Source organism: Notamacropus eugenii, chromosome 4 (assembly GCF_028372415.1).
Source record: "Notamacropus eugenii isolate mMacEug1 chromosome 4, mMacEug1.pri_v2, whole genome shotgun sequence".
Taxonomy (NCBI): Eukaryota; Metazoa; Chordata; class Mammalia; order Diprotodontia; family Macropodidae; genus Notamacropus; species Notamacropus eugenii.
Window position 1 is genome coordinate 464,455,137 of NC_092875.1, and position 15,889 is coordinate 464,471,025.

The 15,889-nt window shown below is 39.7% G+C and overlaps 1 protein-coding gene and 1 long non-coding RNA gene across 2 annotated transcripts in view; one reads left to right on the forward strand and one right to left on the reverse strand.

The window, feature by feature from the left end:
- Positions 1-4,045: 4,045 nt before the first annotated feature.
- Positions 4,046-6,082, reverse strand: LOC140502025 (uncharacterized). Its single transcript, XR_011966483.1, has 2 exons — positions 5,970-6,082; positions 4,046-4,287 (listed from the first exon to the last, which is right to left on the reverse strand). It is a non-coding gene; the product is annotated as an uncharacterized lncRNA (long non-coding RNA).
- Positions 6,083-7,194: 1,112 nt separating this feature from the next.
- The window catches only part of MAP1B (microtubule associated protein 1B), a 112,832-nt gene continuing 104,137 nt past the window's right edge, over positions 7,195-15,889 (forward strand). Inside the window, exons 1-2 of the mRNA XM_072606304.1 lie at positions 7,195-7,632; positions 15,041-15,142. Of these exons, the coding sequence (XP_072462405.1) occupies positions 7,455-7,632; positions 15,041-15,142 (280 nt within the window). The 5' untranslated portion in view covers positions 7,195-7,454. The remainder of the gene's footprint in view (positions 7,633-15,040; positions 15,143-15,889) is intronic.

Consider the following 15,889-nt stretch of genomic DNA (forward strand, 5'->3'; position numbering starts at 1 on the left):
CTCTGAAATTTACTACCTATGTGATCTTATACAAGTCACTTAACTTCTTTGTGCCTCAGTTTCCTCTTTTGTAGCAGGAGGGGACTGACCTGAGATTCCACTTCATATCCAGCAACTTGGCAAAGATGACAGAAGGTGAGAAGTATTGGAAGGACTGAGGAAAGACGGGTACACTAATGCACTGTTGGTGAAGTTGTGAATTGGTCTAATTCTGAAAAGCAATTTGGAATTATGCTAAGAAAATGACTAAAATATCCAAATGCTTTGGGGTTTTTTAATAGTATTTTCCCCCCAATTATAAGTCAAGACAATTTTAGCATTCATTTTTATGAGTTCTTGAGTTCTAAATTTTTCTCCCTTCCCTCCCTTCTTCCTAAAATGATAGGGAATTTGATATAGGTTATACATGTGTGATCATGTAAAACATATTTCCATATCAGTCACAGTTGTGAAAGAAGAAACCAATCAAAAGGGAAAAAAACACAAAAAAGAATATAAAGTATGGGGGGGAAAGTATCTTTTGATCTGCATTCAGTGTCCATCAATTCTTCATGTGGACAGTATTTTCCTTGTACTTATCTTGGATCATTGTGTTACTGAGGAGAGCTGAGTCATTCACAGCTGACCATCACACAATGTTGCTGATACTATGCACAATGTTTTCCTGGTTCTGTTCATTTCTCTTTGCATCAGTTCCTAAAAGTCTTTCAAGGTTTTTCTCAAATCTGCCTGTTCATTCTCATTGCACAATAATATTCCATTACATTCATATACCCCAGCCTGTTCAGCCATTCCCCAACTGATGAGCATCCCTTCATTTTGCTACCATGAAAAGGGCTGCTATAAATATTTTTTCATGATCTCTTTGGGATACAGACCTAGTAATGGTATTAGTGGATTAAAGGGTATGCACAGTTTGCTTGCCCTTTGAACATAGTTCCAAATTGCTCTCCAGAATGGTTGGATCAATTCACAACTCCACCAATAGAGCATCAGTGTATCAGTTTTCCCATATCCTCTCCAATATTTATCATTTTCCTTTATCGTCATATTAAGCAATCTGATAGATATGAGATGGTACCACAGTTGTTTTAATTTGCCTTTCTCTAATCAAAAGTGATTTAGAGCATTTTTAATTACTATAGATAACTTTAATTTCTTCATCTGAAAACTGTTCATATCCTTTGACCATTTATCAATTGGGGAATGACTTGTATGTTTATCAATTTGACTCAATTCTCTATATATTTGAGACATGAGGCCTTTATCAGAGATACTTGCTGTAAAGATTGTTTCCCAGATTTCTGCTTTCCTTCTAATCTTGGTTGCATTGGTTTTATTTGTGCAAAAGCTTTTTAATTTAATATAGCCAAAATTATCTATTCTCCATTTCCTAGTGCTCTCTGTCTCTTATTTGGTCATGAATGCTTTCCTTTTCCATACATCTGACAGGTAGACTATTTCTTATGGCATTACTCCTTATGTCTTCATTGTCCTACAATTTGACCTAAAAATCCCTCTGATACTCTTATGCCCACAGATATCAAAGAGAGACAGAAAGGCTCCATATCTGCCAAAATATTAGAGCAACACTTTTTGTAACAGTAAAGAACTGAAAACATAATAGATGTCCATCAATTGGGGAATAAATAGTCAAACTCTTTACGATACATGAATGTAATTGAATATTTAAAACATTCACTAAAAGTTACCTTGGGCTAGAGATAAAGTTATCTCTAGACTAAACATCTTAACTCTTTAAAGTTTTTTAAAATATAAAATGATTAAAATAGAAAATAAAGAGATGGATGGAAAGACACAGGAACTGATTCAAAGTGCTATAAGCAGAACCAGAAAAGCAACATACACAGGACTACAAGAATGTAAAAAGTAACAACTAAGAATTAAGCCTAAACGTGCTGTATCATTATAATTGACCCCCAGAAGAGGTGAGATAAAGTGCTGTGGTTGTGGAACTTTAAACATACTATTAGATTGCTTAATTTTGTTGAACTGATTTTTTTTCTCTTATTCTCTGTTACAAAATTATTATCTAAGTGGGGAGATGTATATGTAAATAAAGGTGATATGACAATATAAACTATCTTTTTTTTATGAGAGGATTTAACTAGATGAACTCTAAGGTCTCTTTCTTTTCTTAAATGTTAAAGTTCCTTGAAGGCAGGATCTCCATGCTTAGCACAGTAAATACCTTTCACATTGTTGTTCAGTTGTTTTTTAATCCTATCTGACTTTTTGTGACACCATTTGGAGTTGTCTTGGCAAAGATACTGGAGTGGTTTACCACTTTCTTCTCCAGTTCATCTTACAGATGAGGAAACTGAGGCAAATAGAATTAAGACTTGCTCAGGGTCATACAGCCAGTAAGTGTCTGAGGATAAATTTGAACTCTAGTCCTCTTGACTCTAGACTCAGTTGTCTATCCACTGCCCCACCTAGCTGCCCCACCTAGCACATAGTAGGTGCTTAATAAGTTTTTGTTGATCAATTTTTCATCATTCACACCAAATTTGTTATCATCTCTAGACTTAGTAAGCTTTCAGTTCTATCATGGGATCTCTCTTAGAAGGAAATCAGATTATTTTATCTGATATTGGAGACAAGGTGGTATAGTGGAGAGCCAACTGGATCTAGAATTAGATAGGGTTCAAATCCTTCCCTCAACCCCTGCCCCCAGGTCACTGGATACCAATGTGACCTTAGGCAAGTAACTTAATATCTTTCTGCCTCAGTTTCCTTATCTGTCAAATGGAAGGGCTTGAATAGATGAACTCTAAGGTCTTTCAGCAATCTAAATTAGATTCTGCTCATGCTGCAGATGAAGAAATGGAAAGACGTTTATTTATTCAAAGTCATGCAGGTAAAAGTAGCAGAGGCAGAATTCAAACTGATGTTTTGTGACTGCACATTCAGTGTGTTTGCCACTGTGTCCCACTGCCTTTCCTCTAAAACAGTGAGGAAAAAAACAAATAAACCAACATCTAAACTCATCCCCAGTGGTCTCACTTGTATGGAATATAAGTTGATATAATTCTCTTCCTCTGAAAACTTTTAAAAATTGTTCTAAAAAATAAAGTGTGTGTTAAATTGAAAATGGTAGGATCAACACTGTTATGCTTATTTGCGTACCTTGCTGACTTTCCTTCTGCTCTCTTCTGTGTGCTTTCAAAAATATTTCATTAATGGTCTTTTTTCCTATCTCTTCTTTCTGAATCACTATCACTATTCATTTAGTATTCTCCTACAACTTTCCCTACCCCAAAATAAAAGCACTTTCATACTAAAATATATTAAAATGAAACACATGGACATGTTCGCTATCCCTGAAAATGTATGTCTCATTCTGCACCTGTAGTCCATCACCTCCACAGCAAGATTTGGGGAGCATGACTCAGCATCCCTCTTCTGGAGCTGTGATTGGTCATTGCCTTGGTCATTGGCATTCTTTTTAAAAATAGATTTTTATTAGTATCTTTTGTTTTTCATGTCATCTAGATTTAGCCTGTCTCCCCCAGAGAGATACTCCTTTTAACAAAGAAGAAAACAAATGCAACAAAATGATTGCTCAGAGTTCTTAAGTTTTTCAGTCTGTTTTCCTTTACACTGTTTTTAGTCCTTGTATCAATTGTATTTCTGATTCTGTTGACTTCACTCTGAATCATCACATGCAAGTCTTCCCAAATCTCTCTGAATTTGTCCCTTTTATCATAATAATATGCTATGTTGTTCACATACCATAATTTGTCTAGTCAATCTCCAATTGATGGGTACTCACTTCTTTACTAAAATAAAAAGTGATGTTATCAATATTTTATATTTTACTCCTTTCTGTTTCTTATCTTTTGGGGGTATATACCCTACTGTATTGCTGGGTCAAAAGGTAGGCACGATTTAGTCCCAAATTCTAGAAAGTCCCAGTTCTGAAATAATCCCAATTCACAGCTTCACAATAATGTATGAATATAATTTCCATCCAATCTCCTCCTCCTACCACACATAGAAACTTCCAAAAAAAAGAAACATATTTGTTATTTTATCATTTATTCTTCTAAATTTTTCTTCCAGAATAGCTGGGCTGATTCTCAGCTTCACCAATTGTCCATTAGTGTGCTTGTCCTCCCACAGCATCCCCCATTGTCATTTTCCTTTTTTGTCATCTTTGCTGATCTGATAGTTGGTCCCATTATTAATTCGGAAAATTTTACATGGTTGTTGCCAGCTTGCATTTCTTCTTTGGAAGACTGCCTGTTCATATCCTTTGATTATCTGTTGGGAAATGACCCCCATTCTTAAATATTTTTTATAAATTCTTTTTTATATTTATTTATTATATATAAATTTACATTATTATATTATATATGTATATATTTATAAATTTTTTTATAAATTCTTTGTATATTTTATATATCAAAAAAATTACTGAAAAGATTTTTGTAGTTAGCTGTTTTCCTTCTAATTCTTGTGTATTGAATATTATTGTTTTTTTCAATGAACAGAAATTTATTTTCCCTCCTACTTCAACCTACTTCAACCCCTGGAAAACAAAAAAGAAAACCTTTGTTACAAATACATAGTCAAGAGAATTCCTTCACTGACCATGTGCAAAAGAATATGTCTCATTCTGCAGTCTGACTCCATCATCTATCATGAAATAAGTAGGGTATAATGATTTGTTATTGACTCTCTGGATCATGATTCATCATTGTATTGATTGGAGTTCTTAAGGCTTTCAAAGTTGTTTTTTTGCTTTTTTTCTTTTATGGAATGGTTGTTATTTTATAAATCGTTCCCCTGGTTCTGTTCATTTTACTCTGTATCAGTTTATACATGTCTTCCCAGGTTTCACTGAAATCATCTGTTTCAGAATTTCTAATGGAACAATTGTTAGATATAAATATATAATAATATGTAATAAATATATAAATATAATGGATATAAGCATTCTGTTTATAACCCATAATTTTTTTTTTAGCCAGTCCTAAATTGATGGGTTTCCTTCTTAGTTTCTAGTTCTTTGTCACTATAAAAAATAGAACTGCTAGAAGTATTTTCAGTGTATATAGGTCCTTTTCTTCTTTCTTTGATGTCTTTGGGACATAGCCCTCGTAATGGTACAGCTGGTCACAGGGTATGCAGATTTGAGTAATTTTTTTAGGTACAGTACCAAATTACTTTCCAGAATAACTCACAAGGATATAGCACCATCAACAGTGTCTTAATGTGCCACTTTTCACACAATTCCTGCAACGTTTGTCATTTTCTTTCTTTTTTGTGCGCCAACTTTGCCAATGTCATGGGTATGAGATAGAGTCTCAGAAATATTTTAATTTGCATTTTTCTATTAGTGATTTGGAGCATTTTTATATGACTATTGATAGCCTGGATTTCTTCCCTAGAAAACTGCCTACTTCTATCCTTTAGCCATTTTTCAATTGGGTTATAGTTCTTAACTTGATAGATCTAAATCAGTTCCTTGTATATCTTGGAAATGAGACTCTTACAAGTTGAAATTTACTACAAACATTTTCCCCCATTTACTTGTTTCTCTTCTAATTTGAAGTGCATTGATTTTGTTTATGTAAAATATGTTCAAATCTATACAGTCAAAACTGTCTACTCTACCTTTTATGAATATCTCAATCCCTTGTCAAGACCTCTCCCCCTCCCACTGGGAAATCTTAGCTACTAATCATTGATGAATATAACCATCCCAAACCATTGTACACCCATTCACCCAAGAGTAAGTTATACAAAACTATGTCTCCTGAGTCTATGGATAGTCATGTGGGATGTAATTTAAAAACAAACACCTTATTTCTGTCTTCAGACTTCTACATGCTACATGGCCTATCACTAAATCCAATTCAGTAAAACATGTATTGAAAAGGGGCTATGTACAAGATACCTGAGGCTGAAGACTTCCCTCCTCATCCCCCATACAGACGTACTTTAAAACAAGATGTTGTCATTACATTTGATCTTTACAGCTTGTTTCCAAGGTCCTTACAGGTGGCACAATGCTTTGCATTTTTACTCCTCTCATATTCTTCTTTAAATGAGTCTAATACAATCGAAACAAATTATTAACATTAATTAGATGCCTACTTTTTCATCAAGTATTGCTAAGGAGATAAACAGTTTAGTAAAAAAACACCAAAAAAACAAAAAAGTCCTTGCCCATAAAGAGCTTAGGAAAATAAGCATTAGCAAGTTTAACTGACTTGGCCTTTCCAGAGTCTTCCAAAAACAGACAAAGGCATTTTAAAATTCCTAGTATCATATCTACCTTAAAAGGTCCCATTGTCTCAAAACATTTAAGGATTTGTCTCTGTAGGGTACATTGTTATCACTGTAACCCTGTTTATCAGGCACCATTATCTTTATACTGTCAATATCTGGGTTGGATATGTATGTATATATGTATGTATATATATGTATATATACATGCATAAATGTATACCTTTAATTAACATGTCTGTAATCAATATATTTCCTTTTGTCAGCCAACTAACATTTATAAGCACCCACTCTGTGCCAGGGACTATACCAAACTGTGGTTTCTTTTAAGTTGGGTTTTATATTTAAGTTTCTCTTCCATGTTCACCTTTTTCAAGTACCAAGTTTTAAATCTCTACATTTCTCCTCTTCCAAAATGACTTTTGAAGGAAATTTGGGGTAGGCAAGTCAAAGGCCTAGCTGATATGTGCACTCTTCCTATCACCGTATACAGTATCTCAGAACCCAAACTCCACTCTTGTGGGGTCGAGGAGGGAGCTCTTTCATCCCCCTTTGAAGGGTAGCTGGTCCTAGGAAAACAAATTCTCTGGACTGGGGAACTATCCCCAAGGCTGAAACGTGGAGCCAGGGCTGGGGAATCTCAAAGGTGCGTGTGAGAGGGAGGTTGGAAAAGGGAGCTCTCCAATTCTATGTAGCGGTAAGGGGCCTTTGGGGCCCAGTCTGGGCCGAGGGGGGTCTCCTAACCCTTCGCCCTGAGACCTCGCTCGGAGCATTGTCCGCACACCTCGTCCCTTCTGCTTCCGGCCCGCGGGCGTGATGATTTGCTGCAGATGACATCAGCCCGGGGCTGCTGGAGGAGAGGCAGCCAGCAGCCACAACGTAAGGATGTGCCGTGTCCCTTCCTCCTCCTCTTCCTCCTCCCTCCTCCTCCTCCTCCCTCCCTCCTTCTCCTCCTCCCAGGCTCCCAGCGCTGCCCAGGCTCCATATAAAAGCGCCGCCGTCTCCCCGCCCTCTCTCACTCCCCGGCTACCCAGCTCCATTCCGCAGCTCTGTGCTTAGGAAGAAGGGGGGGAGGGGGGGAGGAGGCAAGAAACCCTAGGAAGGGGAGGGGGGGGGAGAGGAAGCCCCTTCGGAAATAATCCTTTCTCCCTGCCGCAGAAGAGAGGAGCGGCGGCAGCCGGAGCGGGGCTTGCGGGATGGCGACCGTGGTGGTGGAAGCCGAGTCGGAGCCGTCCTGTAGCATCCCCAACCCGGCATCTACCTCTCCCAGCCTTTCGCACCGCTTCCTGGACAGCAAATTTTACCTGCTGGTGGTCATCGGGGAGATCGTGACCGAGGAGCACCTGCGAAGGGCCATAGGCAATATCGAGCAAGGTAAGGAAGAGCGGAGCTTAGCGCGCTGTCAGCCCAATGGTCAGCCCTAGCCCTGGCACTCCCTGTCTGCCCGCGGGATCCCAAAGCGCCAAGATGAGGTTGGGCGGAGGCTAGATGCGGAGAACAAAACCATCCTGGGTGCAGGATTACCCCACCCTACCCCACCCAACACACACGCGCGCGCACACACACACACACACACACACACACACACACACACACACACACACACACACACACACACACCCTCCACCACCCCCTCAACCTACTGTATGAACATCCTTTTGTGCTGATTTTGGTGCGGATGATTTATAGAAAAGAAAGCAATCAATTTCATAACCTTGAAAGATCTGTCAGCTGGGGACTTGGCCACTGCCTTCTTTTAATTAAAACGCAGGTGGGGGGAGGAGCGTGGGCCACAATAAGACCCGAGGCAAAAAGGATAAAATCCTGTAGCCACTCCCTTTTACGAACCCCCCCCCCCCCCATCTACTGAGGTGGGGGGAAGAGGAGCCCCCTTGGCTCGGGGACCATGTGCTGCGTAGCCTGGAGGATTGCATAGAAATTCTCTGCTACCGGCTATCTTTTTGGGTTAAAACCTCCAGGTCCTACTGGCGTGACTAATATGAAGACCGTCCCCACCCTCCCTTTATGCCATCCCTCTCCCCCATTTTTTCTGATGCTTCTACTGGGGGCTGTGGGAAAAGGGTGGGGACCAGGAGGCTGCTTTTATTCAGAAACGCAGCGCATCCCCAACTCCCTGCCTCGTGTGCCAAGTCCTTTAGCAGCTGTACTTCATTCCAACAGGGAGAATGGGATAGACAAAGTTGTGGGGTGGGGTTTATTCATTTTGTTCTTTTAAAATCAGGTCTTATGGAAGTTATATATATATAAAAGACGGGGGAGGGGGAGTGTGTGAATAGAGAGTGTCAAATACCGGTTGGAGTCCTTGGACGCAGAGAGCAGCCCATCCCTTTCCTTCTGTTTAATTCTTAGTTAAAGAGCTGAATCGGTGCCTTAGTGGTACATCCTCTGGGATTATTAAGGCGGGGCCAGGGTTTGTCGTGTAGGTGCAGTATCTGGAGGCAGGCACCAACACTCAGCCCAAGCAGCCTCTGCAGGAAGGGGTGGTGCGCCCCCCCCCGAACACCCCCTCCTCTGGGTGGTGCATTATACATTGCTGTCTCCTGCACAAAGATCCCCCACGATCCGTAGGGCGCTGGGGCGTTCTCTGCGCCCACACCTTGGGGAGGTGAGGAAGGGCATGCCGGGCACCCGGCGCTGCGCGAGCCACTTGCACCCTCTCCTCTACCTTTCTAGACCCCTGGCCATGGTGGCTCTCTGTGCCTTTGCGGGTGGGAGGCGCATCGTCGCCCTTGTCTCCCACCCCACTGGGTGCCCTCCATCCCCGTCCCAGGCAGAGGTCATCCTGCTCTTCCGCAGCCCTGCCCAGCCCCAGTCTCCCTAGCATCCTCTGTTCTCTCCAGTGATGCTGGAGAAGTGTCTGCTCAGATACCGGCTTGTGGGCGTGGTGCAGTCCGCACTGCGGTCCCTACGGCAGCCGGCAGCGGACAAAGGGCGTTCACACAGGGGGCTACTCTGGAATAAGGGGCTCCAGGAACGGCCTTCTCCTTTTTTAAAGATTCTTTTTCTGAATTTATTTGCTGTTCATGTACCTTTGGAAAGCCCTCCTTGCGCCCAGAACAAAAGGCTGCGGCAGGGAAGGGAGGGGAGCTGCGGAACTACATGGCCGCCAGGCTCCGCACCAGAGCTGGCTCTTTGTTTCTCCAACTTGGAAGCCCTGGTTTTCCTTTGCAGTTGCCAGGCTATTTGTCCATCGCGTAGAACTAGAGGATGGGAGAATAAGGAAGATTGTGCTGAAAAGGCCTCTGCTTGAGCATTTTGCTCCTCTTTTGTGGTCAAACTGTGATTTTAAAATATGACCTTCAAAAAAATAATATCCAAAGAAATCATGTAATGATCCATTTCATTATCACACTGCGGAGTTTGGGGAAAAAAAAAGACAAAATCCTTATTTTTCAGCACCAGAACCTAAAATAATGAGCCATCCCTACCGGCATTATTTTATCTGATCCATATAATGAGCCGGTGTGGTAGACAGGGAAGGTGTTTTTATGTTCTTTTTGCATGAGCCACTAAGGTTCGGAAAGGTTGCCACTTGCCAAGGTCATACTCAATAGGAGAGCCAGGACTAGAACGCATATCTTGACTCATAACCTAATGTGATTTCCACTACACCATGCTGCCTTTTCGTTGCTTAAAGTAGATAATAATAATTCTTATAGCACTATTACATTCTGTCAATTCTGGTATATCCCTTAGATCTCCTGGCCGAATTGGTGATTTAAGAAATAGAATGTACTAGAGATTGAAATGACAGAAATGAAATGCAGTTACTTTCAGAGCCTGCCTTTCCTCATTCATAGCCTCTGGGCAATTTTGTCTTGTAGGTGTGGTTCAGCAATCAGCTCTGGACCTTAATAGACTTTTTTCCCCCATTGTTACTTGGCTGATAATTTCTTTTGGCATGGTGTTAGTAAACTTATTTATACCTCTTCTGGTAGAAGACTAGCCAAGTCAGACAGAAGCAACACCCCAAAGTGCTTCCTGCTTCTTTTTTTGTTTTTCTTTTTTTTAAACTTTGGCATAAAAGCTTCAGTTCTGCCTTTGCCTTTCTTATTTACACTCCTGACTCTAGCTTTTATAGAGCCCCAAAATTATCTGACTGCAGTATTGATCCCAGAAACAATCAATCAAATGATCAAGCAGAGTCTCCTCCCCATTCTCCAGCTAACAGATGCCACCCTTCATCTGCAGATGTGTCTCTTTGGTCCTCAAATCTTCCATCTTTGCCAAACAGACCTCCTTTCTGCCAGATACTGTTCATGGCAGTTTCGAAAACATTTTAGATGACTTGGCAAGAAAAACTCACCTACCTACCCTTAATTTTGTATTAGAGGGTTTCTCAATACTGAATGTCACTGTATTGCTCCTCTCTGGAGGTTGTTGATTATATGGTGTTTCAGAGCTGTGGATGGGTCAGCTGGCAAGCATTCATGTGGTTTTTGTGCCATGGTGTGTGTGTGTGTGTGTGTGTGTGTGTGTGTGTGTGTGTGTTTCCCTTGGAAAATGTTTTACAATCTTGCTCAACCATTTTTTACAGAGATTCTATAGATTTGGTTTGGAGCTCCTTATAACTTGGTTATTTGTGGTGTTCTCTTTGAGGACTGGAGAATCAACTTCAGTATACCAGGAATAAATAGAACAATCATAGATTTAGAACCAGAAGGGATCTTAGAGGTCATTTAAGCCAATCCACTCATATTACAGATGAGAAAACTGAGGCCCAGAGATGTTAAGTGACTTGCTGTAATGTCAGAGCTGGTATTCAAACCCAGGTCTTCTGACTCTAAATCCCGAGCTCATTCTCCTGTATTACCCTACTTCCAATGATGGTGCTTTTGATGATGAAGTAAGTCTAGGCTCTAGATATCCTGAGATGGATGCTTAGCAGATGTTTCTTGAAACTCACAAGAGAAAGGTTATCACTGAGCCTTCTGAAATGCTGTTAAGAAGTGCTGTATGGCCTTTGTGACTATCTCCTTCCATGTTTGAACGGATGATTTTTCAAAGGACTTCGCTTAAGCACATGACGATGCCCAACTAGTCCCTCCTCAGAGCTAACTAGGCTGTTCTTGAGAGATTTATTGAGCCCAAAACATAGACCCGGTAGCCAGTTTCATTTAAAACAGACTCCTCAGTTATTTGATTTAATAACTGTAGAATGAATTCATAGGATTTAATACCTTGTGCAGAGGATTCTAACACAATAAGAAAAAATATTTTAATTGTAGCCTCTGATTATAATTACATTATAGTTCTTTAAATGATCCAAACTGCACAATAAAGGATAATTGGGGTAGTTTGATGAAGCAAACTAGAGTTGATGGCAAATAGCTTTCCATTAGCAAATGTTGGGGAGCCACCAGTCTCTCAAGGATCTTGAGACTGGTTTTAGAATAGATTACTTTTAAAAATTATGACAGTACAATAAATTTACTCGCTTCTATACATAATTAGTCACTTAGCCTGGGCTTTTAGATTTAAATTTAAGTGATCTCACCTTAATTTCCTAATGTCATTCTTTTCTTTTGAATCTTTGAGATAATCAAATGATAGTACTTGAGACAAAAAGGGTGGGGTGGAGAGGGTGGTAGTGGCTCAAGAATTAAGCTAAGCAACTGAATTGAGATTTCTGAAAAACATTCAATTCTGATGATTTATTATATCCCTTTATATACATATAGTCAAAAATAGCAACCTTTCTAAACTTATCTGGCTTTATCTCTATAACTGCCATGGCTTATATCAAAACTAGAGTCATCCTGAGAACTTAAGGCCTCCACTGTGTGCCTACCCTTAGCTAATTCACTTTGAGGGCTTCTTTTTTCCATAAGCCTGTAGTATTTTCACTGAGAAATAAATCATCATAAATGTCTTTCTGTGTTTAGCTTCATGTGTGGGACTTAGCCCAAGACCCGAATTATTGTCAAGGTTTGGAAACTGGCTTTTTGAATACTATCTGACAGTCACTGCCCAGAACATACATCTTCCAAGAGAATTCCAAAGAACATAGAAATCTGAGCATTATTTAGAATGAATAGCAAAATATTCACACATATTATAATTAAATCCTTGTTATGTTTCGTGATTAGCTTATTGACCTATGCTGACAAGCCTAAAGACAAAGTGGAAGCGCAGGTCTGAGTTGTCAAGAATTTTAGTAGACAATAGCAATTAGGTGCCTCAGGAAGGAATTCAATAATCCTTCAGACTAGACAAGTATATAATGTATACATTGAAATAAAATATTCTAATGAATTCAGACCTCTCAACCTGTCAAGCACTCCTGTGAGTGGAAAAGAACTCATTTATCAATTCTGCACTAAAAAGATCACCAAATCTCAACATGCATTTCACGTTAAAATTTAAGTAGTCCATTAGCACAAATGCAAACTGAGGTTATTAATGTTTCTAAGGAGACTAATAAAATCATATGTAATAATTTAGGTGCTCTTTAATAGACTTAACTCTTTCATACCTGAATTTTCCACATCTATCACAAGGGGAATTATATCGCTCTTTAGAGGCTCTCTGGATTTAGGCAAGCCTTTTTTTTTTTTTAAAGCAATTATGCACCTATCTGAAAATGTTAAGTTAAAATAGGCTTTCGATTAGAATATTTCTTTGTTTAAAAAATTCCGAGACCAGCGGAGAGTTTGTCTTGCAACATACATTTGTAATATAGAAATAGTAACTTTGTTGCTTTGAAAGATACTGAGACTGCTCAGGACAGCAATGAAACTAATGATTTAGAGACATGATTAAAATTATATAGTGGCATTTATGCTCTAAATCTCTTACCTTTGTGCCACTAATGACTAATAAAAGCATGAACTCACCAGGTTGCATATTATAGTAATTGACAGGTCATGTTTATAGGGAGCTTAAGTGCTTGGCATACATTATCTTGTTTGATCTGCACAACAACCTTGTCAGGTAGACATGGTGGGTATTATTAGCCTGATTTTATAGATGAGGAACCTGAATCTCTGAGAGGGTGAGCAACATGCCCTCAAGTTATGCAGTAACAGATAGGAGATATGAACCCAACCAAATTGTTTTTTCTTTTAAATCAATCTATTCATTGTTAGGTGTGTTTAATAGTCCGATGGTTACCAGGAGAGTGCTTTGTAAACAAAATGCCTGCTAACTGTACTGGGTTGGAGAGTGATAACTGGACTAGTAAGCGAAAGACCTAGGGTCCAGTCACAATTGCTACTAACGAGCTGTGGGACCCGGGTTACATCATTTCACTTTTCCTCATCGTCTCACTGTAAATGAAGGGATTGAATTAGACCAGGGATTACCTTTTTGTGTGTGTGAAGCAGTCTGGTGAAACTTGTAGACTGCTTCTCCGAATAATGCACTCAAGTGCATAAAATAAAATATAAAAGATTACAAAGGAAATTGAATATTGAAATACAGTTATTGGGAAAAAGTTGTCTTTTTTTTAAAAAGTAAGTTCACAAACTTAGGGTAAGAATCCTTGGAATAAATGATGTCTAACCTCCTTCCCTTTCCTTCCAGCTCTGATAATCTGTGGACCTTTGAGGGGTTCTTTCCAGGCCTGTGTTAGTATTGAGAGGCCTTCGCAAAAGCCACATGATGTCAGACAGTGCTCCCTGCTTTGCCCAGTGCTATATCTCGGAAATGTAAAAAGTCGACTATACAGGAGTCTGTGGTTTCCCAATCTTCTTGTATTCCCTCATTCCTATAGATACATACAGAGGCTAGTACCCCTCCCCTCAGGATGGCAGAACAGGCAAAGGAAGGAGGAAGGAAGAAGGATGGGATCACCAAGGTTGTCAGTGCAGGAAATTGACTTTCATCCTGCTTCCCACCCTCACCTCTCAGCTGACCGCAGCTTCCTCTCTATACAAAGGAAGCTTACACAATTTTTTTCCCAAAGTAGATAAGCCATCAATTCCAATTTTAGAAAGGTTTTATGTTTTTTTTAATATTACTTTCCTTTTTACCCCAGGATATGAAAACTTAATAAAAATGACAATGAATAAAGGACTGTCTGTCAACTTGCACAGGTAATGTGTCTAGAAAAGAATAGTTAGTCCAATTCCATGTCCTGAATACTAAGAGAGACTGGCTTTTGTTCAGGATTATGTAAAACCTTCTTGACTTGGCACTGAAGAAATGGAGAAATTTCATTTTCATGTGTGGGACTTTGCCCAAGACCTGAATTATTGTCAAGGTTCGGAAACTGTGGCTTTCTGAATAGGGCTTTTGAAGAGTAGAGGACACAGCCACAGTGAAAACAGAATAACTGAAGCCCTGAAAATGAGCCCCTGTTCTCACCCCCTCCACCATATCCTTTCCTTTGGCTAGGCCACACCCAAACCATGAGTAGCCCATTTGGACAGCAAAGGAGCATTCCAATGACCTTCTAACCCAAACTCTACCTCTTGGGGTTTCTCTCATTTTTCTTCCTGTTGCCATCCTGTAGTGGAACCTATTATTTCCCTAATGAGTATTTTCTTTCACTTGTCCAAAAAAGCAGTATTTAAATTTTACGAGGAGTCAAGAGTTCATCCTATTCTTGTCCTTCCCTCTCCTTCCCTAAAGTTTGTTTAGTTTTCTAAGAGAAGGGTATTTAATTCCGTGGTACCCACCGTTCTTCATAAAGCTCTCTAAGGAGGGAGTTTCCACATCCTTCCTTAAAATTCCGAAAATGTTCATTTGATATTTTCCAAACCACATTTGGATGACTAACTGGATATATGGCTTCTCTCTTTCTCTTCTTTCTCTTCAGGAATCCGATCATGGGACACAAACCTGATTGAATGCAACTTAGATCAAGAACTGAAACTTTTTGTATCTCGACATTCTGCACGATTTTCTCCTGATGTTCGAGGTGATTTTCCTTTCAGTATTATTCAGTTATAGAGTTTAAAATGAAAACATAAATTTGTTGGATGAAGGGAACCATTACTTGAGGGTCTCTTAAGCACTTCATTTATTTGGAAAGGTTTCTGTATATTGATATGCAAATATATTTAGACATTAGCTGTATTTAAAAGTGTAATCAACTCTCAGTTATCTATATATGGGTTATCCTAAGAAGTGTGGCTTCCTAGGAGGAAATTTTTTAATCCTAGACTTATTTCTGTCTGCCCCACAATGCAGTCCTGAACCTTCTGTCCTTGTAACTAGTTGGCACATGCTCAGGAAAAGCAAATAATCTTACTGTTCATCTTAGCCAGATACCATTAGGGACAGAAACTAAGATCACTTCGGCATTCCAAACCAAATACAAATGATCAGGGGTAATAGAGAGCTGGCAAGTCTATCCTGCTAACATAAGAACTTTCATGAGATTACAACAAATCTTGCAAAAGATTGATCGTAAAAAATATGGAAACTTGTTGTAGATAGTGCTAAAGACCTCTTCTCAGTAGGCATATAATCTGAATGGCTATTCAAGGAGTAGAGTGATTTGTGTGAATGTGGCTATACCTTTTTCCCCCTATTCTCCTGGGGATGGCAATTTTCTATACAACCGGGGTACAGTCTAATGAATGAAGCATCCCTATGGGGAGATCCATCCTGGGGAGGTGCAGGGAGGTGGTGGGAAGGTGGGAGGGCAATAGCCTAATGCTGT